This window comes from Chelon labrosus, assembly GCF_963514085.1.
Source record: "Chelon labrosus genome assembly, chromosome: 19".
Taxonomy (NCBI): Eukaryota; Metazoa; Chordata; class Actinopteri; order Mugiliformes; family Mugilidae; genus Chelon; species Chelon labrosus.
In genome coordinates this window covers 21,121,941-21,147,896 of record NC_140352.1, presented here as the reverse complement: position 1 = coordinate 21,147,896, position 25,956 = coordinate 21,121,941, and the positions used below count along the sequence as shown (strand labels likewise).

The window sequence follows — 25,956 nt, the reverse complement described above, 5'->3', positions numbered from 1 at the left end:
TTATGTTTTTTTTATATAATGTTTTGGTTTTATTGTATTTGAACTGAATATATGTCAAACAAATAAATCTGGCAAAGTTTGTTTCATTATTGTTTATTTGATAAGTTTAAGTCAATAATACTTGACAAGTCGGACTGACGCCTGACTGTACAGCTACACGGAAGCCACACTGCAATGTCTCTATTTTCTGTCAGCAGAAGTTGGCAGTACTGGAAAAAGAAAAATCACACAATGCAGTTGCTGTGACAAAGTGTCTTTCAGCTGCTTCTTAGTCAGATGGAAAGTTTGGGTAAGCAGGTCAGGATGCAGCCAAGTGCCAAGGAGAAACTAAGGTTGTTGATGTTGTTATGGAATGAAGACTAGTTCAAAGGGGCAAAACTGAAATCCACACGATCCAAGCTCAGTAGTTGCTTTGGTTCTGATTCCTGTAGCCGCCTCGCTGGTATCCACCCTGCTTCTGCTGGTAAGAACCTTTCTGGTCTGTGAGCGTTCAAAGAGGAAAACATCATTATTTACCAGTATCTGTGGCAGCATTTAATCACATGTCAAGAAGCAATTATTTCTACTAGAAGGTTTACACACAAGTTAAAAGGTAACAATCTAGTATAGTGAACAGGAATCAACCTTAAAGTGGCTTAACATACCTCTCTGGTAGGATTGCTTCTGTTGGTAGCCACCTTTCTGATCTGTAATACAAAGAAAAGACATTTATCATCCAGCCAGTAAGAGCAATGACAGCAAATGATACAAGATATGAGAAGTACAGTCACCATAGAATGAAACATGTGGTCCAAACTCACCTCTGTTGAAGTAGCCTCCATAGACGCCCTGTTTGAGGTCGAAGACGCGCTCGTTGTTCTCCACCAAGCTGCCCAGTTTCTCAGCCAGCTGCAGAGCCATGTTCTGCAGAGAGGTGGGTTCTGTGCGGTGCATCACTACGGTCTGTGTGGGCTGGTCGAGTGAAGCCTATTGGGAAGTGGACAGAAAACATTAAAAAAAATGAATTGCGCTAATGGAATTACAAATAAAGAAATCCCATGGTGGGACTTGTGTTCCATCTACACTGATTAAAATTCACTCTAACAGAACAGAGGAACCTTGAAACTCACCATTAACTCCTCATTGATGATCATCTTGCTGATGATGCTGTGAACGGTGGGTATCTCCAACTCAAACATCTCAGACAGTGTCTGCATGCTGAAGGACAGACACAACAATTATAGCAGTCTTTTCAATAAAAATTCATGTTGTGATAAAACTGAGTCGAGACTTTTTTGGGTTTATATAAACACTAGTAGTGTGGATCTAAACTGAAGCTGACAGTGATCTTGTGCTCACCTGATAGAGTCGTACACACTGCTGTATGTGAACAGGTAAGTCCTCAGTGACTCCTCTTGGATCTTCCTATAAAAATAAAACACAATCAGGATTATTCCTCACATAATGAAGAGACAAATCACAACAGAGTCAATAAGTAACAGGGATTATCAGACTGAATATTAAACATGAATTAAGTGATAAATTATTACAATGATTTACACTAACCTGACAAGCATCTCGCGTACTCTCTGTGTCTCAGGAAACAGGTCCCACACCTTACTGTTCATCTTCTCATTGATGATGAATGAATGGCAGGTACGCCAGTCTCCCATCTTCATGGCCTTGCTGGCTGCCACTACGTGCTCCCTCATGCTCTCTGGGGGCCCTGGAGGACAAACCAAACAGCTAAAGTTATCCTCACTGTGGATTAAACATCCTGCTGTAAAGGGGTTTTCAGGTGACGGGTTTCGTACCCAGCAGTGGCTGTCTCTCTCCCACTCGGAGCTGGTGATGGAACTGCTTGCTGATCATCCTGCGGCGGGCGTCAAACTCATGGGCAGCCATGTAGGGGATTTCCAACAGCATGGCTGACACCAGGTACACACACTCCAGCAGCTCCAGGTTGATGTGCATGTGGAATGGAACCTATGATAGAGAACAGATGACAGAAAATACTATCAGCGTCTCCATAACCTTAGGTCAAGTTTGTCCTTTCATTCCTCCCAGTGTTTAGACAGCCTAGTTTGATTTAACATTTGAGGCTGCAACACATGGAAGACTTACATTAATGCTGTAGCTCATAACCAGTGTGTCTGATACACACTTCTGATCCTAAAATACATAATATCACAAATATAACTGAACACAGGCATGCTAGTGGTCCTGTAAATGGGAATGTATTTGAACACAGGAAGGTACTGAGCTGATACCATCAGCAAGTCACAAGTTAAGTGATGGTGCCAGCATGGTTTACAGACATAGGCTGTAGATGGACACTAGTATTATACTAATGACAGACTGGCCAGTTCTGTAAAAATGTTATAATCTGCTTGATTTGACTCTCCATTTTTTCACGTCAAAAGAATTTTGTTCTGATTGTGATGGTCCTAGATGATCATAAAATAATCACTCTTCATGTTAAAAGGGACAAGAAGTCAGTGGCAAATTTCAGTCACCCGTCCAACAGTTAAGATATTTAATTCACACCTCAAGGAAGCAACAGGAAAATTCTTAGTATCGCCTGTCTGCACGATGGCACTCTGGACACTCAAGTGAGGATACAACAGGTAAGTCCTCACCAACAGGACAGGAGATTATCGTTTATGTAGGACTTACTTGTCTTCTCTTTTCGATCTTCTCCTGCTCTGCATTCCTTTCCTGCATGTTCCTCATGAGCAAACCTTGTCCCAGGAGCTCCTTGGCACGGCCAGAAGACTGGATATCCAACAGAGCATTGTGGGCATCTTTAATCATCCCCTGCCTAAAAGCGCAAATGCCAAGTTGGACCATGGTTCTGTTGTACAGGATCTAGGAAACAAGGTGAAAAAAACAATTCAATAAAACAAGTGATTATTATTGATTATTATTATTGCGCACAGATATGTTTTGTGTAGCTTTGTGCCCGTCTGCTTACCTGTACAGGTGGGTCGGCATGTTGGATGTTATCCTGCAGGTGGCTCATCAGCATCAGGTCACGCGCCTGGTACCAGCGTGAATGCAGAGCGTGGTGGTAGATGTGGCAGAGGATAGCACAGGTACGGATACGGTCGGTACGATCCTTGGCATAGATGAACTTGCAGAGACGGTCCATGATCACAGCACTGTCCTCCCCTTCGCTCTCCTCCTGGTCCTGCTCAGACTAAACAGCAGACAGAGACAATCCAGTCCATCTCACTTAATAATAACCTCATAAAGACACCGTATATACACACACACAGAAAGACAACAACGTTATTATTTAAATTTTAACAGTGTCTTTCTCCCATACGTGCTGACCCATTCCTTCAGCATCCTCACCTTGGACTCTCCTTGGAGGCCGAGGCTACGTCTGTGAGCTTTGTAGTCAAACTTGTAGTAGGTGTGCATGATTCTGCGCAGGTAGATGCGGCAAATCTCTTCTGTGCTGCCTTTGTTCTCCAGGTAGGTGAGCAGTCGGTCAATGATGCCACAAACTCGCCCCTCATCTTTGAGATTGTCAACATACTCTGAAAGGAAAGGAGAAGAAATCAATGAGGACGATTAAAAAGCAAAAGGAGAATAGAGATCCAACATTTCATTTATTTCTTTTCCTTTGCAGAATGCAATTCACTACTAACCTTGTGAGTGGGGATCAGTGTTCTGCATGATCTTGACAAACTCTTCATCCATTCTTTCTACCAGCGTTAAGACACATCCACGCACCCTGAAAGGCTAACAAACAACAACACAGAAATTAATATTTTGTTTTGTTGCAACGTCAACCTCAGTTTACACAACGTTAACCTCAATTTACACAAGCTGGTTATTTCAACTCCTGGTTAGCCACTGAAAACCTGATGCAATATGTAAATATTTCTTTGTACTTTTACTTTTTATATAGTTTCTCTTGTCTGCCGTATTCTATTTTTGTATCTTAGAAGGAGGTGAAGTGACAGAGGGAAAGGGTTTGTTGTTGAAAATTCTGCCAATCAACAGATTAGCATCGTAGAGTTTAAGATAAAATACTCGGTACATAGAATTACAGCTGATAACCAAAAATATGAGACATGCAGAACAAAAACAGAAAAGAGAAGACAAATTACCTGCTCTGAGATTCCCAGATTCTCACTGTCCTCTGCAATGTTCTCCCCGATGAAGATGTTGTTGTTCTCAAAGAGGATGTCCAGCAGCTCGTCAATACATTCCAGACACTTCTTCCACATGTCGGGCTAAAAGCAGTCAGAAACAGTAGATTTAGAACATTATACTAAAGGGTTTAATGTGCTCAGCTGCAAGTAAGGACTGCCATATCAAAGTATAATTAAATATTTTATTTAGTAAAAAAAAAATCTGTTATGTTCAGTTATCAATATTTTCCACATATACAAGTTCTCACCTTCATGAAGGCTGCCAAGTTAGGGTTGTAGTCATACAGGGAGGCAATGATGTTGAATTTAATTTTGACCAGGATGCCTTGACCCAAGTTATGCTCAGCAGAAATGCCTGCCAGAGCATGAAGGAGTTCAATCTGAGCAGCTCTGTCATCAAGTGAAGAAAAAAGGAAGAAGTGGGGATGAGAGTGAGGGATTTTAGCAACAAACAAACTTTATGGGCTGTGATACAAGAGCACATACAGATATGGAAGGGCAAATAAGCACATCTTGTTCAGTACTTGCTTTGCCACAAAATGCTATTGGTCTTTATTTTTATCAATACAATTTTTATGGTGAGTAAAATACGTAGTCACCCTCTTAATTTGAGCTTTAACTGTGTGTTTTTACCTGTCTGTGCCCTTCTTGCCTCTTGCTTGCAGGATCTCATTCAGCTTCTTCACCACCACCGTTGTGTTGATCTCTGTGCCTTTAGCAAACATCTTGGGTTTCTCCTGAGGGATGGAGAAAACCATAAAACCAGGGAGCTTTTTGCTTCACATCATGTGGTTTCTTTTGAGGCAACAAGCGCTTCCTTTTTCTTAAACATTCTCTACAAAAATGTCTGATGGTTTACTCTGATTTTCACTACCTTAACCGAACATATGAGGCTTGAAATAAAAAAAACTAAAGACTATGATACAATAAATTATACTGCATTGTGACAAAGAGAAACGGGTGCATGAATAGCATCTTGTTTGCAGAAGATCGTGTTAAAAAGGGCTTTTATCCAATTTCATCTCACCTTGACAAGAGGGACACCTCCTTTAACTTTCTCCCAGCCTCCCTCCTCCTCTCCGACCTCCTCTTCAGCCTCCTCCTCTAGGCGCTCTTTCTTTTTGGGTTTCTTCTTCTTCGAAACCTTCTTCTCGCTGGACTTCTCAGTCTCCTGAGTCCTGAGGAAAGACATAGATTGTGTGGTGGTGATAAAGCAGCAATATAATTGATACCTCAGGAGGGCAGTCTTTTTAGTAATAAAAACTGAAGAAAGAGACTCACTTCTTAAGGAAGACCACGGCCAGGGATGCACTCTTTCCCTCCCCATCGTCTGAACTCTCACTGCCACTGTCTACAGTGTCTGAGCCCCAGTCTTCATCATCGTCATCATCATCACTTGAAGAGGAGTCATCCTGTCAAAGGGACACAGACTGTACATTAGCACAAGTATTTGGTCTTTTCTGCCAGATTTCTCATCCTCCTCACTACTACATCTAATAAGCCACAGTGTCCTCTTACCCCGGATCCCTTGGCAGACTTCAGGAACTTGCTGGCTTCTGGAGCAGCCTCAGGCTTTTTCTTTAAGAAGGCCTTGGCCGTCACTCCATCCTCACCTTCTTCTCCATCACTTTCAGAAGAGGATCCTTGTGATACAGAATTTACATTGAATGAAATAACTTATTCCATACAACGAATCAATATGTCGTATAACATTGTGATGTTCATCCTGTTCATAAGCATAAGAAGATACAGAACGAAGTGCTTCTATGTGGCAAAATATTTCCATCAGATGAGCAAAGACCCTTTCTATCAGTGACTTGCTGACGATACAACAGGGAATTTTAGTCTTTTAAATTAAATGTAATGTAAATGGATTGTAGTGTATGCAATAAAGAACCACAATTTGATAGAAATCTTGAGACTTAACATGAAACTTACCAGAGTCCTCTGGCTCCTTCTCCTCCTCTTCATCTGCAGACTCCTGTGGGTTCTAATAGACAGAAAGAGATTTTATTGTCATTTATCCAGTCAGCCCTTGTGCGCAAATTCTCTCCCCCTTTCTCAGTTATAGACATTAACAGATACAGTCTGATCTGTGGACCGCTTAGCAGCTCTACTGCCAGGTGGTAATGCAGCATGGTCACGTTGTACTAGTTAAGTATCCCACGTAGATGTTACACACTGAATCTGAGCCTCATGTCAATCTTAAAACCAGCAAATTGTCTATACTATTTGAAGAACAGGAAAACTGAAAATGTTTCATGTTTACCTCCTTGTACGCTGCAATTTCCGTTTCGTAATCTCTGTTGTACTTGCGGATCTTCTGACGCAGCGTGCTGAGGGCTTTTGCGTTGTTTTTGTTCATCTTTTTCTTTCCCTCTTTATCCTCCCAAAGCTATAGGAAAAATATTGTTAACCGTTTGTTGCAAGAAGAGCAAAAATCAGAATACTGAATTAGAAAGTTTGTAGTGTTGTGCTTTAACAATAAGCTACTGACCTGGTTCAGGTAGTCCTCCAAGTCAGCCAGAAGTCGGATATAGAAAGAGGGAACACCCTCTTTATCCACTATGTTCTTGCTTTTTAGGAAGGCTCGACATAATTGCTCAAACTCCTCCAGACATTTGGCCATGTCACGAATTTTCATAGCATTGCGGATTGTCTTTATGAGATTGGTCAACTCTTCAAACCTAAGATATAAAAGTGAATGCATTCACATTACACACTGGCAATTTGCACTGTTTTGTGCTGAGGTATAACATTTAATGTGATACCACACCAACCTTTTGTCTTTGGCGCTGCGCACCACTCTTTTAGTGTCCTCCTCATCATCACTGAGAAGCAACGACCTGGAAAAACAATGCAGATGTGTAAGATCACTACAAAATAACCGTTTAAGACTTGATAATGAGATTTATTCTAGGTTGCACTGACTGCTTGAAAGTAGTCCCGGGTGCTTTAGGGGTGATCTCATCGGCGGATGAGGACTCCTCTGACTCACTGTCAGACCCGGTGGCAAAGAAACGAGACATTGTCGAAGGAAGCCGCCAATCTGTTAGGGCAAAATTCCATGTACTGAAGAATGGTATCAAAAAGATTACATCAAATAATCCACATTAGATAAATACCGTTACACATTTTTAACACATCTGTACAAAGACAAGTTCACTTAGCCATTGATGTTTGTATTTGAATTAGTTATCCTTTACAGAACAAGATCATTTTCCCAGTGACTCCAGTGTATATCAGTCAATCACAAAAAATTCCAATTAGTATTCCGGTGTAGACTAATATAAAGTTCCCAAAACACTGAATGGAGTTATAATGTTCAAGGACACACAACTAAAACGACATGACCACTTAATGGAACTTCCAATTCTGCCATAGCTGTTAGATGTTGTTGTGAGACTCCAATATCAATATCAACTAGATGATTGAAAGCGATCATAAAGGGGTCCATGCCATGGCGAAGTCATCCCCGAGCGGGACACAGAGGCATAAGCGGGTGGGACACGGCCTGAAAGGAGGCAAAGTGTCTGTGGAGGAATCCTTTGGCTGACAAGTGAATGAGAGTCAGGCGGGTGGGCTTTTACGCAGTCTTCCACAGATGCCATTGCCTCAGTCTGCCACTAGAGGGAGTCATAGGCTAAAGCAGGTGGGATAAGACCTGACAGGAGGTCAAGTGTCACCAGTAACGCCCCCTATAGAACGTATTGCACGAAACTTGGTGGGCTTGTAAGGAGTCATCCACAGATTATCATTGTGAAATTTCAAGCAGTTTACTATGGTGGTTTGTGAGATCTAAACATGTAGTGATTGTAGCGCCACCTACAGCCCAAAACTTGGCATGATTATACGCAAGCGTATTATAATGACGGTTTCAGGAGGACTGGGTGAATACTTCCAAAGATATAGGCCTTAAAGTCATATGATATGTTTCCGTGTCACCTGTAGTTCCCCCTGTAGACGCAATGTCACGCATGCAATATTTTACAGATTGTGTATGCCAAATTTCATGAAGTTAGCAATTGTAGTTTTTGAGATATTGAAATGTTGCTTTTGTAGCACCCCCTAGAGACCAAGGGTCACAAAAGTCGGGGTACTTGTACAGAATCATGTTATTATCAATGACATGTAGTTTGATTAAGTTTGGGTATATACTTCACAAAATATTAGGTTTGGAGTTATACTGCACCACGTGTATTGACACCTTGGCAAAGTGAAATGCTAGGACTTCTACCAAGTTACCAGGTTTGGTGCTTTTCGCCCTTGCAGTTTGTCCTGGGCAGACACTTTTAGCGAAGCAGAACAATAAGTAGAAGAATACTTCGTTGCATGGACCCCTAATAATAAAAATGGGAAGCACTTTTAAGGAGCTGCTTAAATCTCATTGTACTGTGTATAATGACAATAAAGGCTTTCTATTCTATCTAAAAACAATAGGGACACTGCAACGTCATTGGATGGACCCCTAACAATATCAGTACACACCAGCAAGTAAAATGAACGTCTGTTGGAAGGGGCCGTGTGTATGGCATCATAAATGCGACACTACTATGACACATATAGGGTCACTGGCAATACTGACGGTGTTTAGACAAACTAGCTACTATCTGGTTAGCTACAGACACACTGTCACTGAGCAACAACTACAAGCTGTCAGGGAGCCCGTTATTGTTTGGGTTGCTACACTTGCTGTAAAATAGTACACGCCTTGAAGAATTTCAAAATGCAAATTGTCTGAAGAGCATATTTCAAGTCACTGCTGCGGGTTTTCAGACATTCGTTAATGGGGCTTTTGAACAGACGCCAGTAACGTTAGCAGCCTGCGTCTGTACGTGCTGCCCAGCGACACCCTTCTCTTGGCTAGCGCTGTGTAGCACTGACAGATGTGTTACAAGTCGCTAAAGATAACTAGAAAAACAAACTTGATTTGCAGCTACTGGTCTCGCAATATGTTTAAACACAATTAATTTATATACACATCATAGCACACTGGTTAGTAAGATAACACCGACTTATCAGAAAACAGAAGGCGACCACTAACGTGTTCGTTGCTAAGCTAACGTTAGCATCAACCGAGAGAAAACCAGGCCTCCTCGCATGTAAAACCAGCGTACACACTCCACCAAAGCGTATACCACACGGCTTTATAACGTTTTGAATATTTAGACTCACCTACGCCCTTGAGTAAATTGTACTGTCGTGTATCTGTTCACTCTGAGATGTTATAAAATCCAGTTTTGCAGCAGAGAGGCTACAGACAAAACGTGCGACAGCCTTGCCGGGCACTTGCGTCAGGAAAGGAAGTGACGTGTGGATCAACACAAAATACGGATGGTCTACGGCAGGTTTACGCACTTAAAAATGATGAGAGGCTTCCGGGTTATACTGCCACCTGGCGGGTGAAGAACTCCATGACATATATGGTAAGCCCACTCAAAAATATCTAATAGACAAAATAATAAACATATTAACTGAAAGCACAAGAAGTCAGATATTTCACAGCATGTTTATTTAAAATTTCTCATACTTATACATACTCTCAAATCGAGTTCAAGTTTTTCAGAGTTTGAAGATGGCACCATCCCAGCCTCCAAAAGGACTTTTTAAAACTGGAAACTCCATTTTACAGAGTATAAATATTAACATAAAAGTAATACACAAATACAACATCTTCATTTTAGAGCCATGGAGGAGATTAAGGACCTTTACATCATACAGGTCCTTTAAATGCTCTGCTTGTTAGATTGAGAAAAATTTTGTTACTCAATTTACAATGGTTAGAAAAAAAAATCATCCAACCCCAGTTTTCCTTTCCACTCTATTTCAGATTTCAATATTATAACTGGTGAAATAAAGTCATTATTGTACAGATAATAGTGATAGAACAGAGTTTGATGGCATACAGTACAACACGTAAAAACAAGGACATCAGTGAGTAAAGCAGTGTTACATTTTTAATAGTAAAATCCATTTATTAAATCCATTTTTTTTAACAAGAGTTAATTTTTCAGTTCAAAATATGCTATTAAAACCTGCAGATTTTAGTGACCGGTGTCAGCATTCTTCCTCTTGTTTCCTGTACTTTAGCAGCTCTGCAAAAAAATAAAATAAGGACAACTGTATAAATAACAGACATGACAAAATAAATTCTTGCTCGGATTCATTACGCTGTACAGACCCGATAATGCAACTACACCATGATCTACCTCTGTTTATACAAGAAACACAAACAGCAATCCACAAGTTGATTTAATGAACTTTTAAACAGTGGTCAGGAGTCCATATGAATACTGAAACAGGGTTGCTTGCTGTAATCATTCGTCCTTTTCCTGCACGACCCCTTCTTAAAGTCCTGCCATGTAAGTGATGGGGAATAAAATCCATTCTAAAGTTTATTTTAGGAGGGTAATTAGGCAAATAAAATGGCAATTTTCCAAAAAACTTACACTAAACAGATTGTAGCTTCGAAAGATAACACTTGTGTTTCAGACTGATGAAGTGGCTGTATCAAATACCCGTCCGGAGATTTCTTCCACTCAACAACATTGCAGATAAAACCGCGAGAAGGAGTCATACCTGCAGTCAGTCTCTTTACTTCTTCTGACGTCACTTTGAGTTGCTGTTCAAGTACAGCGCATTTGGCACAACCTGGAACACAATTTGAATGATTATATTCCTGGGGAGAAGTGTCTTGTCGAGTAGTCATTTACCTTCCACTTTTTATTGACTGTAAATCAAGTGCATAGCTTCTGTACAATACATCCAATTCCAATGCTGCAGGATCAGACCTGTTGCAGTTTGGGCTTAAACTGTTGAACTTGTCCCTTATAGTCTTTGGTTAGTCTTCATTGATGTCTTAATTAATAAAAAAAAAATAATCATTTGATAAGTGGTGTATGTCAATAAGCAAAATTAAATTAGTATGTTAAGACCCCAAATGTCCATTTTGGCATCTCAGCACTACCAGCTAACTGTGCATACCTTGGGGTTTAGCTAGTGGAGCTCGATGGTTGGTTGCAGGCAGTTTCAGGGCTCTGGCTCTACTGGCAGCATCACCACATGTTGAGGCCTCCGCAGTACTTGCTGGCACTGCAGCGTCTGAAAGCGTAAAGAACAGGTCCAGGTTACTGAACTCTTCCATCCCTTCAGCAATACAAATATCTCACAGTCAGATATCAGGGTTAACGGTCTGTCATAGAACAGTACAACACAGTCCTAACCTACCATCTTTTTGGCTTTTAGCTGGCACAGCTCTCAGGCCGGTTTTTGGCTGGTTCAGGTTTTTACCTCGGTTTGCAGCATCACATGCAGACGGTAGGGATTCAACACTACTGGATGGCACAAGAGAATCTGAAAGGATGAACAACATCAGCTTGACACATAACACAACTAACCCGTAAGTTATACCCATTTACTGAGCTCAGGACACCTTCACAATAACAGTTTTTGTTGTCACCAGTCTTTTGTGAACAAGGTAACCATGAAAGTATTTGATAAGGCTGAACTATTATAGGATGCCTTTGAAGCAAGTTAATATTTACCCATTTTCTTCCTTTTCGATAGTGGCAATGGTTCACCCTTGGTTAAAGCGTGCTTCTTTGCTTGTGAAGTCTTTGTCACAGGGTTGGTAACTGTATTGTGTATTAATAAGGGAAAAAAATAATACACTGAAGTGAATGCATGTCACACAAGACACCCCATTTCAGAGTCATTTCCCAGCAACACTGGTATATCACATACGTTCTTGTCCTCATTACTTAAAGCCTTAAAAAAACACCCTTCAAAATAAAATATGAATAAAAGTGAATAGCAATGTATGTGTAATGGAAAAGACAAATTTAACAGTCAAATTTTCATATGTTTACTTATATTTGCAACTGAACAGCACTATATAAACAGTCAAAGGAGACAGTACCTGTAGGGCCACATTGTTTATCAGTATTTGAAGTAGCTGGTATATTGCTTCTTGCTGATGGAGGCCTTAGACCCGGTGCAGCTCTCTGGATAGCTGATGGAATAGCGCTCAGCCGCGGCTTCAACAAACCAGAATTGGGCTGCTTGGACCCTAAAGATCAACACAAAGAGGAGACTGTGTGGATAAGTAAAAGGTAAGACTGCATTTAAGGAAGGAGGTTCTTGAAATTCTCATGCCACACTGCCTACCTGTTGTTGAAGCACGTAGATTGTAGGAACTTGATGTTCCTGTGGTCTGAAATGCACAAAAACAGAGGACGTTACAGACTTATCAATAAATAAGGTTAATGTTTGGTCTCAATCATAAAAAAGGATTCAAAAGATGGGACTGAAAAGGGGCTACCAAGTTCATGTGATCCATATACTTAAAAAGAATGTAACAAGACATGCAACAAGTCTTACCCCCTGTGGTGCATCAGAAGTTGCAGCACCTCTTAAACCTTTGGCTTGGGCTCTTTGTCTTGTCATGGGCAGACCTGATGTCAGTGTCTCGGTCTGTCCTGGAAGCGTGGAGGCAGGCTTGTACTTCAGCAGCTGGGATGCAGCTTTTGAAGGAGGCCACAGCGATTTCGCAGCGGGTTGCGTCAAGAATGTTTTTCGGTCGCCGACGATGTTTGATGGTATATCAGAAGGCATCTGATCCACTGTCTTACTAGGACCCTCTCTATACAGTTTCTTCTGTGCTCCTACGATTTTGCCCTCGTCTCGCCCAGTGTTGAAGTTGAACACTTTACAGTTTGTCATTGGTGTTGAAGTAATCAAGGAATCTGCCCTTAAATCCAGCGTGTCATCCAAATTGAATGCGTTTGCTTTGTTCTCTGTATTCATGCTCTGATGGCTCAAAGTGTCAGAGAGACCATCTTTCATATTCAGGCCTGATTTTGACTGATCCTTAGTCTCGTGTTTACCATCTTCAGAAGCTACCTCCAAAACAGGATTAGCTTCAAATGTGCTCTCAGTGGTTTCAACCGCCTTGGCACTAGGATCTGTAGCAGCTTCTGGCTCATTATGTTTTGAAAGTTCGGGAGGGTGGATTTCTGAACTGTTGTCTTTAAGGCTAGTGGTTAGATTACACACTTTAGGAGAGGAGGGCTTGTCCAAAGTGTTCTGGTGACTTTCACTTGAGCTTGTTTCTGACAAAGTTATTGTGCCATTCTGTTTTGGAAGTTTACAATCAAAAGTGTTGTTCTGGAGGTGAACAGCTGGAGCAACCGCTTCCTGAGAGATTGTGCCGTCACCGGATTTTTGAAGAGAACGCCTATCAAAAGTGGCATTCTGTATGTCATGTGGACCACTTTCATTTACAGCTGAGCAATTTGGATTCATAACCAAGGATGTCTCGGTACGAGGAATGCCTGTAGCCTTGGGACTGTTTACATTAGATGAAGGAAGATCCAGTGTCTTATTCTGAGGGCAGGAAATGGAAGAAGTAGTGTTTACAATGGTGGATGTACTCAGATTGGAGGCCTGAACGATGCTAAATGTGCTGTTCACAGACTCAGCTGTTTTGGGGCTCGTCTGTGGCACCTTGCTGGTCGACTCTGTGCCATTACTGATACCCAGATCTTCATCTTTAGCTTCCACAGTATCAGCAGGAGCCATGGGTTCACCGTTAAGTTCTGAGCTGACTTTCTTTGAACTAGTATTACCCTCCATATCAGAAGTAGAGATATCTTCACACTGAGCAGACATGTCACTGGAGGAGGTTAAGTCACGGGTTACGTTAGCAGGATGGGTCCCAGGTCTGTCCTCAGTTGATGTTTGATTCTTCTCCAAACTCTGCCCACTCTGCTCCAATGTAGACCTGCTGTTTTCCAAAACACTGCCCACAGTAATATCCTGAGTTCCTTCCAAGGAAGTTTTGATGCTTTTCTCCACACAACTCTCAGACTGTGCATTTGACAATTCCTCACTTTGAATCCCGTCTGCGCTGCCGGGCTCTGCCACAGCTAGTCCACTGTGCTCGGTCAAAGGTCCGCTGACTTTCAGACTATCAGTTGGCGAAATATCCTGAGTGACATCCATGGGTGACACTCCCGGGGACAGCTCTGAATCACGTGTAACATCAAGGAGGGTAATTTCTGCAAAGTAGCTACCATCCAGCCGGGACACAGGAGGATACCTTTTGACTGCATTACAGACCTTAAGAGGAGAGGGCTTGTCCATAGTAACCCGGTGACTGTCACTTAAACTTTTATCTGACAAAGTTAACGTGTCATTCTGTTCAGGAGGTTTACAATCCAAAGTGTTGCTCTGGGGGTGAAAGGCTGCACTACCATCTTCCCCTAAAACAGCATTAACATCCGTCTTACCGGCTGAACTACTGTGACTCAGGGAAGTTTCACTGGAACTAGCCCGACTCGAAGGCTCAATCTCCGCTTTGGGAATGCTAATCTTAGATTGCGGAGAATCCCCCGCCTTATCCCGAAGGCAGGGTATTTGTGCTGTTGTTTTTAAATCAGTGGAGGAACTCAACTGGGGAGGTTGGAGAGCAGTCAAACTGCTGTTGACACTCTTGGCTGCTACAGGTGACGCAGGTGCGCTGTCAGGAAGAACTGAATCATTTCTCGTCAGCTGCATCGTGGAATCACATGTACTGTCAAGTAGAGTGATTTCAGGCAGGTATTCGTCATTCAGCCAGCACACAGAAGCATCCGTACCACCTGACGATCGTCCAGAATGGAATCCTGTTGACTTTTGACAATTTGCCGTGCCAACACCAAACGGTTTGGCAAGTTTCAAAGGATCTAGAGACTGACGTTTGTTACCAATATTTAAGTACTTCAAAATCGGTGTTAGAGCAGACTGGAAACCAGAAATCCGTGATTTTGCCTTGCCTTCACCGCTGCTGCTTGCTGGAGGTGTGGTTGACTCTACAGAGTGACATCTGTTTACATCTTCCACCTGGACTTTGAGTCTTGAAGTCTCAGCTGCAGCACTGACCCCAGGTGGAATATTTTCTCTGCATTCATCAGCCTCTTCCTGGGTATATGAGGATTGCACTGTTGTCTCATTAGCCATGATGGATGATGTTTCTTGTGCTTTTACACAAACAAAATCTTTGAAGAAACACAGCACAATAGTCAGACTTCTTGACGCATATTTTAGGTGTGTGCTTGGACTCTCTGTGCTTGGAGCCTGTGGATCAAAGATTTCATAAAATAAAATTCAAATCTTGTATTTTTAGATCATAAGCACTTATAGTTGTTGACTTGCAGATCTATACGGCACCACTTCCTGGGATTCACATACGTTTGCCATAAGTATCGTCATGACAAACGCCAAAGAACACTGTCAGTTGAGCTCACCACGAAAACACACAACGTGTGCTAACGTACACAATACAATCTCAACATACAAAATATGACATATTGATGAACAATGTTCTATTTTGAACTTCTATCTAGACTTGCTATGTTATTGACGTTATTGTTGCTTTAAGTATGAGACAGTGCCGAACGAGGCTAAGCTAATGTTAGTTTGGTAACGTTAGCTGGAAGATAGGACATAGCTTTAACTTACCTATCAACAGACACTTCTTGGTAGGTGTTTATGTTTGTCGAAGGAAGACGCAAATCTTTCTGTTCAACTCTAACTTCAACTTTATCTTATCGCAAAGTTCAAGAGATCACAACCACTGAAGCGCCGTTCTAGTTCAAAATGTCAGTTTCCTTCACGCTCATTGGATAATTCTAACCAATCGCAACGCGAGATTTCTTCTTCATGTACGGAAGAGGGTCCACACTATTGAGCAACACTGGCATCTACTGTCCAGATTAAAGCACTGGTCTAAAATACACATTTATACCTCTCTGACGTGTTATATAAGCACATCCAATTAAAATGTGTCTTTTACGTGATGAAAATAAACATAGAAATAAATTATTGAAAAAATGTAATGAAAAAAACACTGAATGGTTAATCTCTTAATAATGATGAAAAATATTAATACACATTTAAAACGGCATGTTTTTAATAAATATGAAAACATTTCTAATATATATATATGTATATATATATAATTACTTTAAACTCATTTTATTTATTAAATAATAAATTATATTACTATAAATCAATGTATATCTATTAATCTATTTACTTCAGATTTCCCTATTTATTTTTCATTTTTAAAGCACTCCTAAAACTCTATATTATTATTTTATATTAAATATTTCAGAAACACATTACACATAGATTATTATTATGTATCGCGTGTTAGATACCTATGCTTCCAAACCTTGGCTCACTGAATGGTTAGAAAAGTATAAAAATTATAGCGGCCATATGCTAAAGACTTAACAGTCAACAGACCCCAGTCTGACTCTGACCTATGAGAGCTCTTGGACTCACATGTCAAAGAGTGCAATTGGCCATCATAAACCACAAACTAATAACGGACACAATGACATGGATCTTACTTTGACAGTTATTGCATTATTTCCCATTTGCAATCATCGATTTGCAGGATGAACTGCAAAACTGAGACTGTTCTTAAAATAACATGCATTTCTGTTTCAGTCTGTAGTGTGTTGCTTTTCACTGAAATTTGAGGCACTGATGATTGTGCGTGCTTAAATAAACTGCAAGACCAGTAATTACTTTTTGCACAAGAGAAAAGGCCATTCCTTTTTCAACTACACTTTATTAAAAAAAGATAAACATTGGTCAAGTAAGTGACATGACAGACATTTCATCAATATATTCAGTTTGATCAACAAAAATAAAGCCATTCCTTTTTTTTTATATTCAGATATTCACAGACACACAGCGCCATAACCAGCCCTCTCACTCTTTCGTGGTTTTCTTCAGTTTGGTCTTCAGCTCAGACATAAGTGGATTTCCAAATCTGGGGAGACATGAGTAAACTGAGCATCAGGAATTGTCGGAACACACCTCTTTTGGGTTTAATTTAATCAGTTCAGTACTTTTGTTGTTCATGTTTTACCCTGCATGTCCTGGTGGCATCCACTTAGGTCTGCGTTGTGTCTCTTCCTGTTTGGCAGCGTCACTCTTCTCCTCTGGCTTGTCCTCTGGCTTGCCCTCTGGTTCCTGCTGATATTGAGTCATTTTAATTTCAACGTATGTACCGCAACTTGAGAGGAAAACACGTGTTCAAATATGATTAATGGTACCTGTGAAACAGTTTCATTTTCATCTTTAACAGGCCGCTGTGTCTTTTTTAAAACAGGAAAACCTGCACCGAGCCCTGAGAAGAAAGAAAAAAACAGCTGACATTATTTACTGATTATGAAAAGACAGCAGAATCTGAAAGACCACGTGTGGTACAATGAGTGACCTACCTGGCAGTTTTATGCCAATACCCAGGCCTCCTAATGGCACACCTCCAGGAACTTTGACGGGCACACGTGGAGATGGAGTGGGATCCACTGAGGGCTTATTTATCAGGGAGCGGGGATCTTTGGGTGGCCTTATACGAGGGTTTTTGACAGAAATGCGTGACCTTTGCAAAGTGAAGTCCAGAACAAGGGTGTCCACCTGCAAGGGGCCATCCACCTACAATATAAGAATCCAGATCAACATCAACAGAGGTTCTGAAAGTGTTATTGTATAAATGATCTTATAAGGTGTTTCTGTGTCATTTAGAAATAATACCTCATGCTGATCTTCTGACATTCTCACTGCCTCTTGTGACACTTCAGACTCAACAGATTCAGCAGTGTCTTTTAGCTGTCCAGGTTGTGGTTCATCCAGTGACGGCAACTTCTCCTCAGGTTCGGTCCATGTGTCGCCTTGTGGATGAGCTTCTGGCAGCATGATTCCCTCCTCCAGTGAAGCCTCCGAGCCACTTCTAGAATGACCTGATTTCACGTGCTGGATTACATCTGAAGGCTCGGACACGATTATCTCAAGATGCTCAACTTTTGTTTCCTTCACTTGGAAAACGGCGCTCACATTCGTCAGGTTGGTAACATCCACCTCTCCTGCGTATTTCCAGTCAGTCTCCCCTGCTCGATCCGTCCCCTCCACATCAACCTCTCTCTGTGTTCCAGTGTCACTCTCTGCTGATTCAACTCGCTCCTCGTATGTTTCTCCATGTGATTTATCCTGATTTAAATGTCTCACCTCAGGTGAGGTCACTCCTGAATCGGGGTAAGTTCCTGTCTCGGTGATTGATTCCTCATCTTTCAGAGAAGACTGTGATGTTTGCTCCATCAATACATCCTGAGATACAGATACATCCTGAGATTGCTGTGCAGAGGACCCAGACATGTTTACTGATTCTGATATACCGGCCCACACATCATGTATATCTTGGAGTGAGCCAGCGCTCGTAGATTTCACCAGTTGAGTTTCACTGAGAGACTGATCTGAAAATCCAGACTCTACAGTTGATGAAGACATTTCTGTGTCACTTACTAATGCAGCTTCTCCTGAATGTGACTCCATTATCTGCTCCATCTCCTTCTCTGATGATATTTCTTCTTCTTTCTCATATAATGGGTCTGCATTGGTGTCCATTTCTTGCTCGGGCTCAGGCTTTTCTTGTTCTTTAACGCCATCAGTGTCCTCTGACATTGCCGCCTCTATCCACAAGTCTAGGATTTCTTCATCGATCACATCTTCATGTCCACTGATAGACATACTTGATTCTCCTGCGTAGCTCCACTCTGTAGCCGTCTCATGTGTTGCCGCTTCTGCTTCCTCCGAGATTAAAGGCAGATCTTTTGGTTTGGACTCGGCCGTCTTTGATTCATCAGCAGCTTCAGTGTCCGTTATCATCCCCTCGCTTATCTCAACTGCTCTATCTGGGAACTGATCTTTTGTCTCCTGTGTCTCAAAGGTTCCAGATAATTCAGACTGTGCAATCAAACTGTTTTCTGTCCTTTCTGTGATTAGTTCAACTGCTGCTACCTGCAGATGTGAGCTTTCCATCTCAACTTCATCCTCTGCTTCCTCCTCCTCATCTCTTAAACCATGTCCTGTTGTACATATCCCTGCATCTTCCGTTTCTACAGCATCTTCTGTTTCTACGACATCTTCCGTTTCTACAGCATCTTCCGTTTCTACGACATCTTCCGTTTCTACAGCATATTCTGTTTCTACGGCATCTTCTGTTTCTACGACATCTTCCATTTCTACGGCATCCTCTGTTTCTACGACATCTTCTGTTTCTACGACATCTTCCGTTTCTACGGCATCCTCTGTTTCTACAGCATCTTCTGTTTCTACGACATCTTCTGTTTCTACGACATCTTCCGTTTCTACAGCATCTTCCGTTTCTACAGCATCTTCCGTTTCTACGGCATCCTCTGTTTCTACAGCATCTTCTGTTTCTACAACATCCTCTGTTTCTACAGTATCTTCCGTTTCTACGACAGCTTCCGTTTCTACAGCATATTCTGTTTCTACAGCATATTCTGTTTCTACGGCATCTTCCGTTTCTACGGCATCTTCCGTTTCTACAGCATATTCTGTTTCTACGACATCTTCCGTTTCTACAGCATATTCTGTTTCTACGGCATCTTCTGTTTCTACGACATCTTCCGTTTCTACAGCATCTTCCATTTCTACGGCATCCTCTGTTTCTACGACATCTTCTGTTTCTACGACATCTTCCGTTTCTACAGCATCTTCCATTTCTACGGCATCCTCTGTTTCTACGACATCTTCTGTTTCTACGACATCTTCCGTTTCTACAGCATCTTCCATTTCTACGGCATCCTCTGTTTCTACGACATCTTCTGTTTCTACGACATCTTCCGTTTCTACGACATCTTCCGTTTCTACAGCATCTTCCGTTTCTACGACATCTTCCGTTTCTACGACATCTTCCGTTTCTACAGCATATTCCGTTTCTACGACATCTTCCGTTTCTACAGCATCTTCCGTTTCTATGGCATCCTCTGTTTCTACAGCATCTTCCGTTTCTACAGCATCTTCTGTTTCTACGACATCTTCTGTTTCTACGACATCTTCCGTTTCTACGGCATCCTCTGTTTCTACAGCATCTTCTGTTTCTACGACATCTTCTGTTTCTACGACATCTTCCGTTTCTACGGCATCTTCCGTTTCTACGACATCTTCTGTTTCTACAGCATCTTCCGTTTCTACGGCATCCTCTGTTTCTACAGCATCCTCTGTTTCTACAGCATCTTCTGTTTCTACAGCATCTTCTGTTTCTACAGTATCTTCCGTTTCTACGACAGCTTCCGTTTCTACAGCATATTCTGTTTCTACAGCATCTTCTGTTTCTACGACATCTTCCTTTTCTACGGCATCTTCCGTTTCTACGGCATCTTCCGTTTCTACGGCATCTTCCATTTCTACGACATCTTCCGTTTCTACAGCATATTCTGTTTCTACAGCATATTCTGTTTCTACGGCATGTTCCGTTTCTATGGCATCTTCTGTTTCTATGGCATCTTCCGTTTCTACAGCATCTTCCGTTTCTACAGCACTATCATCCAGTAATTTAGGTTCAATCTCAATGGAGTGTTTCAAGAACCCAGATTCAGTGATATCATCCAGCAAACTGTAATCGTTTTCCTCTGCGTCTATGGCATGTGCTAATTCCTGAAAGAAGCTGGTCTCTATCATCTTCTGTCCTTCGGGCTGAAGGAATTGAAAAGTGTCATCAGTGACCACATCTTCTTCTGCTGCAGCTAAAGCTCCCTTCATCTCAAACCCACCCCCAGCAGCTTCAGCATCTTCTGAATTGCCTTCATCCGTTCCGAAATCAACCAACAGCTCTTGCAGCTCATCTGTTGTCTTGCCAGCCTCATCTTCTAAGCCACCGTCTGTCCCAAATGGCTTGATCTCAGTCTTCATTGAGCCTTCCAACACGTTTCCTCCTTCTTCCTCAAATAAGTCTTCCGATTCTTGAACTACCGCGTCGACAAGCAGCTTCTCTGCTTCTTGTAGCGATGTTGTATCTGTAAGATCAGTGTGTTCCTCCACAACTAAATCAAAGCTCTTCTTTCCGTCTTCTTGGTTCTCTTCCATAGGCTGCCTCTCCAGTAAATAGTCAGCTCCAGTGTCGCAGTCGCTGTTTTCAAGACTCTCCTGTTCTTTGCTCTCCTCCTCTTCTGGTAATTGAGTGGTCCGAGTTTCCTCGCCACCTTCCAGGAACCATTGTGTTGTGTTTTCATCGGGCCCAGGCTCATTGTTGTATTCAGGAACTCCCTCTTGTGTTTCCTCACATGTTGGAGTATTCAGCTCCTGCGACTCAACAGTCTGGCCTTCGTTTATCCCCCAAGGAATATTTTTAAACTCGCCACTTATTTCCTGTTCAGTCTCACCCCCGGGTATTACTGTAACAGAGGTGGGTGTACATGCTATTTCCATGTAACATTCTCTCACGTCTGCTTCACTGGAGAGTCTCACCTCTTCTACTTGGTCTTTATCAACAACAATCTCATGTACTGCCTCTCCGGTTTGCTCTTCAGTGACCACCACATCCTCTTCTTCTGTGGTCTTCACAGCTTCTTCTTCACTGTATGTGACATCCTCAGTGAAAAAGTTTTCTTCTTTAAGGCCTTCTGCTGTGACGTTCTTTTCCTGCTCTGGGACTCCATCAGTTGCCTGACTGTCTGTAGTATCACTAATATCTCCTTTCTGCTCCCTTTCGTCCAGTGAGCTCTTCTCCTCCTCCTCGAAGTCATCACTTTCACCTCTATGAGCCATCACATTCTCTTGTCCAGCTACAATTAGCTCATCCTCTGACACAGCAGGCGACCCTTCGCCGACTAAGACCTTTTCAACTTGTGTGGGTCCCTCGTCAGACTCGTTTTTATCTTCAGAGGTCAGCTGTAAGACATCTGTATCTTCTTCTTCCTGTGCCACTGCAACCTCATCATCCCTTTGTACCGCTGCCTGGTGCATGTTATCCTCTTCTTCTGGGCTTAAATCTGTGGACAGTGTTACTTCAATGTCCTCTTCTTCAAATTCTTCATCATCTTCAAGCTGCATTTTATCGTCTTCTTCCTTTACTTGGATCTCTGTCTTGGTTTCCTCCATTTTTACAAAATCATCTGGTTCCACCATGCTCACTGCTTTGTCTTCAGCATCAGCATCAGCTTCTCCTTCACTGTTCTCCATGTCTTCACTCGCTGCATTTTGTGTGCCAGTACTCACACGTTCATCGTTCTCAGGCTCAGTCTCATCTGGTCCACAAGGTATTCCGATCTCAGCTTTCTCTCGTTCGTCTGCTTCTACACTTGCATCTTTAGCAATGAGCAGTCCTGCTTCATCATTTCCTGTTTGGCCGAACTGTTCCTCTATCGTGCCCTCGCCTTCCTCGGACTCTTTGCTCTCGCTGCCTTGTCTCAGCTGGGTTTTGTGCTGCATGTGCTCTTCATCGGGGCCCAAGCTAATATTTGTGGTGCAACGGTCCCAGGCCACAACAGGCTGAGATAAGCTGAGGTGAGGGGATGTAGCAAGAGGCTGTTCCTCATCGACTCCCCCTCCACTTGCTTCACTAGTGTCCTCTGCATGGCCACGGTCAGGTGGCTTGCTGTCCACTGCAGATTCCTGGAGGCCTTCTGGGTCATTGCCGGGGGCGTCAGCAGGCTCTGACCTGAGGAATCTGTTCACGGCTCCGGTTACATAATACTGTGGAAGAAATGGACAAAAACAGTCATACATATACCTGCGCAGTTTCGTTCTTTATAAAAAATGCAAAGCAAATTTGAATACATTCTTATCAGTTTCTTGTGAGTTGCTTTCACTCATTATGGATCCAGTTAAAAAAATAACTATGTGCTGTGTACAGGGCCTTGAGTTCCATACAAGGCAAGTCTCAGTGCTACACCATACTAGGCTAGTTACACAATAGTGTCCTTCCAGCTTTGCAGCAAGTTTCGGGAAAGCCCTTTCCTGTTTCACAAACAACAATACTACCAAGAACAAAGCAAGGTCCATAAATGGTTTTCTGAGTTTAGAACTGGAAGGACTTGACCGGCCATCTGTTTTCATAGCAACATTAATTATGTTTCCATGTAAACTAGCAAGAACAAATGATGCTAACTCTGGGCAGTGCATAGCAAACATATTATATTCAGTGAATATGGAGCAACATTAGCATTTAGTCATGTTTAGGCATTTAGATGAATGCTTCTCCTGTCCATATTCTATATAGCGGCTAAATGGTGCAGTATGTTTATTAGCTAAATGTTGCCTGCTTGGTGTTTATTGCTGACCAGGTAGCAAATATCTGGCTTAGTTTCAAAGCTCTGAATCTTCTACGTGTATTATTAAATCAAACAACGTGGCATCTCAGTCCATTCATGAAACAAATGAAATGCGTGTTTGTTTTGGTGTAAACAGCTTCCTGTGATGGGAGCAGCAAGAGTGAAACAAAAAGGGTAACGTCCCAGCTGTAAAACCAAAACAAAGAGCTCAAAGGTGCTAGAACACTGATGGAAACCACAGGCTCCTAAATATTTGTAGATTTATCACCACAAGCATCATCTAATCCCATGGTTCCCAACCAGGGGCCCTAGCCCCTTCTAAAGGGGACACCAGTAATCACAGCAGGTGTACTCTGCTCTCAGGTTGTCAAAAGCAGATTTACACATGTTAAATAAAAGCAACATGACACACTTACTGGATTATCAAACTGACGTATGCCAAAACATACCGGTTTGATTCACACCTCTGTAACAAGTTTCATCAGGTCAGCTTCCTGACAAGCTCATCCTGCTTTACCCTGAAGTCAGAGCATCGCTATTTTATGAAAGAAAGGACATGTCTGAGAAAAGTGTAAATGTCTCATCAGTGTAAAAAAACTAACATTAAACTTCCAGCCTGGACTCAGACGGAATGTGTCACTGTGTTACGTGTGGACAGCAACTACAGTAGCTAAAGAAGCCACTGATCTGACCACTTGATAAAATGAAGAACCTTGCAGCTTTAAGAAGAATAAAAATAATACGTTTTATGTCACTATCCGGTGAAAAACAATGAAATACAGTATATTATACTGATACTGCACATTGGAGCCAACCTGCAATAAAAGCAGGGCCGTGAAACAGAAGAGCAAATATACCCCCGACCATTTCCTGTTTGTCGGTTCATTTTACAGATCTATAAAAACCTAATTAGCTTCTGAGCAGGCTCCTAAAAAAAAAGAAAGAAAGAAAAGAAACGTGCAATTTCATGTTAAATATTTTCAAAATAAAGGCAGCGTCCATAAAAAAAGGTCACTTCCAATAAAAGTGACGGTGAAGCCTCTACTCTTTTAGTCACATCTTCATGCAGTTTGCACGAACATCCAGTAAATGAAGACGCTTCATGTTGAATGTTCCTGTTTTTCTGGGTTAAAGGGCAACTTTTAGCAGTGCATATTAAACTAAACCAGGCTGTGAACACTGAGGACATACTGCATCTTTAAATACATATCTAATGGGGAGTTGATTTCAGGACGATTCTGAGAAATTCAGATTCAGATTCAGAAAACTTTATTTGTCCCTGGGGAACAATCTAAGACACAAGTGAGCAGTTCAACGTGCAAGTACAGACATTAATGATTGCAAAATGAAACGAAATATAATATAATATTTTATATAATAATATTCAGGGAACCGTTCTGTGCGTGCGTGTATGTGGAAGTTATTAAAAAAAACTGTTAGAAAACAGACGGGGGAGGGGGACAAGGAATGGGTGGAGAGAGGACAGTCATGTAGCCTGCAGAGTGTATGTGCGTGTTTGTGTGTTTGTGTGTGTGGCAAAGAGAGACACACACACTGGCTTCCAGGACACTTCACTAACTTTACAATCATCTGTTTTCAAAGCCACACGTTTGGCGACTCACCCAAAATGTCCACAAAGTCCTCTCCGCCCTGCCGAGCGGACTGTCGGGGTCCATCTCCACACTTCCTCCTTGTTGAGTCTCTGTGACCTGCTGATCGCACTCGCTCTGGACGTTCCCAAGTCAACAAACCGGCGTGTCAGACAAACCTCTCAGGTTGATCCAGAAACTCGTCGGGAAGCTGCAGACAAACACGACGACGTTTGAACGCATCAGCTGTCGGTCGCCGTTCAGTTCCCCATACTGACAAATGAGATGAATCATAATGAGGAAGAGGATGATTAACGCAGCTGAGGCTGCAGCGCATCGAGCCTACGCGCTGCGGATGTGCACGGAGCCTCTGTCCGGCCGCAGAAGAGCGTGTGATAGTTTGTGATACTGAGTTGGTGTGTGTCACGCTTTTAAAATAGATCTGCTCGGTCACAATGGTCGATGCTGATAGACGATCACGGTGGAAAAACACCATAGTCACTTCATCACTGAGTTTGCCAAAAGGTGACACTGTCAAAGGACAGATAAATAATAAAAATAATAAAAACAAATGCACTGTAGCTGCTCCTCTTAACACTGTTGGACATAACAGCTACAAAGAATCTATTCTTTCTATGTGTATCTATACACAATATTTTTATTAACTTATGTAGTGAACAAAATGCACTACTGCTCTGCCACCCACCCCACAAATGTGGTTGTGAAGTTTGCAGACCACACCACCGTGGTGAGTCTCATATCCAACAATGATGAGACCCACTACAGAGGAAAGGTCCAGAATCTGACACAGTGGTGCTCCACGAATAACTTTATCCTGAACATCAGCAAGACCAGGGAGGTCATGGTGGATTACAAAGACTGGACGCGCTGTCATCCACATTTCCTCTGACCTCTCCTGGACTGCGAACACTTCACACCTGGCGAAGAAGGCCCAACAACGTCTCTTCTTTCTCGGGAAGCTGAAGCGGACTGGACTCTCGTCACAGTTGCTCCTAACCACCATCGAAAGCATCCTGTGTCTCAGTGTGACAGTGTGGTACGGCAGCTGCACAGCACAGGAAGGACTTAGCCCCG

The 25,956-nt window shown here is 42.2% G+C and overlaps 3 protein-coding genes across 5 annotated transcripts; all 3 read right to left on the bottom strand.

Annotated features, from left to right (window-relative positions):
* Positions 1 to 77: 77 nt before the first annotated feature.
* eif3c (eukaryotic translation initiation factor 3, subunit C) lies at positions 78 to 9,437 on the bottom strand. Of its 2 annotated transcripts, none has more exons than XM_084567756.1 (23): positions 9,321 to 9,437; positions 7,077 to 7,194; positions 6,926 to 6,991; positions 6,643 to 6,832; positions 6,415 to 6,540; positions 6,084 to 6,135; positions 5,664 to 5,788; positions 5,427 to 5,557; positions 5,173 to 5,323; positions 4,779 to 4,882; positions 4,394 to 4,535; positions 4,101 to 4,226; positions 3,636 to 3,729; positions 3,337 to 3,524; positions 2,954 to 3,178; positions 2,656 to 2,847; positions 1,794 to 1,965; positions 1,546 to 1,705; positions 1,339 to 1,404; positions 1,110 to 1,197; positions 801 to 966; positions 645 to 686; positions 78 to 480 (listed from the first exon to the last, which is right to left on the bottom strand). In XM_084567756.1, exons 2-23 carry the CDS (start codon positions 7,172 to 7,174, stop codon positions 401 to 403), a joined length of 2,784 nt encoding a protein of 927 aa, XP_084423882.1. In that variant the 5' UTR covers positions 7,175 to 7,194; positions 9,321 to 9,437; the 3' UTR covers positions 78 to 400. The 2 variants fall into 2 exon arrangements, with proteins under 2 accessions (XP_084423882.1, XP_084423883.1); XM_084567757.1 differs by having other exon boundaries at positions 4,779 to 4,870.
* Positions 9,438 to 9,655: 218 nt separating this feature from the next.
* On the bottom strand, positions 9,656 to 15,783 carry LOC311504110 (uncharacterized protein). Its single transcript, XM_084567093.1, has 9 exons — positions 15,645 to 15,783; positions 12,525 to 15,260; positions 12,312 to 12,357; positions 12,064 to 12,213; positions 11,690 to 11,779; positions 11,373 to 11,498; positions 11,130 to 11,246; positions 10,725 to 10,796; positions 9,656 to 10,240 (listed from the first exon to the last, which is right to left on the bottom strand). The coding sequence occupies exons 2-9, from the start codon at positions 15,141 to 15,143 to the stop codon at positions 10,203 to 10,205; spliced, it is 3,258 nt and encodes a 1,085-aa protein (XP_084423219.1). The 5' UTR covers positions 15,144 to 15,260; positions 15,645 to 15,783; the 3' UTR covers positions 9,656 to 10,202.
* Positions 15,784 to 16,323: 540 nt separating this feature from the next.
* Positions 16,324 to 25,592, bottom strand: LOC311504049 (uncharacterized protein). Of its 2 annotated transcripts, none has more exons than XM_084567001.1 (6): positions 24,895 to 25,592; positions 17,736 to 22,694; positions 17,423 to 17,636; positions 17,255 to 17,328; positions 17,068 to 17,174; positions 16,324 to 16,968 (listed from the first exon to the last, which is right to left on the bottom strand). In XM_084567001.1, the coding sequence occupies exons 1-6, from the start codon at positions 24,946 to 24,948 to the stop codon at positions 16,908 to 16,910; spliced, it is 5,469 nt and encodes a 1,822-aa protein (XP_084423127.1). In that variant the 5' UTR covers positions 24,949 to 25,592; the 3' UTR covers positions 16,324 to 16,907. The 2 variants fall into 2 exon arrangements, with proteins under 2 accessions (XP_084423127.1, XP_084423128.1); XM_084567002.1 differs by having other exon boundaries at positions 17,068 to 17,171.
* Positions 25,593 to 25,956: the final 364 nt, after the last annotated feature.

Excerpts from the sequence above, each read along its gene's own strand:
- eif3c (XM_084567756.1), bottom strand. The coding sequence starts at position 7,174 with ATGTCTCGTTTCTTTGCCACCGGGTCTGACAGTGAGTCAGAGGAGTCC. Across the intron at positions 3,730-4,100 it reads ATCTGGGAATCTCAGAGCAG|CCTTTCAGGGTGCGTGGATG; the intron begins GTAATTTGTCTT and ends GTTGTTTGTTAG. Across the intron at positions 3,525-3,635 it reads CACTGATCCCCACTCACAAG|AGTATGTTGACAATCTCAAA; the intron begins GTTAGTAGTGAA and ends CTTTCCTTTCAG.
- LOC311504110 (XM_084567093.1), bottom strand. The coding sequence starts at position 15,143 with ATGGCTAATGAGACAACAGTGCAATCCTCATATACCCAGGAAGAGGCT. Across the intron at positions 12,214-12,311 it reads TCTACGTGCTTCAACAACAG|GGTCCAAGCAGCCCAATTCT; the intron begins GTAGGCAGTGTG and ends GTTGATCTTTAG. Across the intron at positions 11,247-11,372 it reads AGCTAAAAGCCAAAAAGATG|ACGCTGCAGTGCCAGCAAGT; the intron begins GTAGGTTAGGAC and ends TTACGCTTTCAG.
- LOC311504049 (XM_084567001.1), bottom strand. The coding sequence starts at position 24,948 with ATGGACCCCGACAGTCCGCTCGGCAGGGCGGAGAGGACTTTGTGGACA. Across the intron at positions 22,695-24,894 it reads GGACTTTGTGGACATTTTGG|TATTATGTAACCGGAGCCGT; the intron begins GTGAGTCGCCAA and ends TTTCTTCCACAG. Across the intron at positions 17,175-17,254 it reads AAAATGAAACTGTTTCACAG|CAGGAACCAGAGGGCAAGCC; the intron begins GTACCATTAATC and ends ACTCAATATCAG.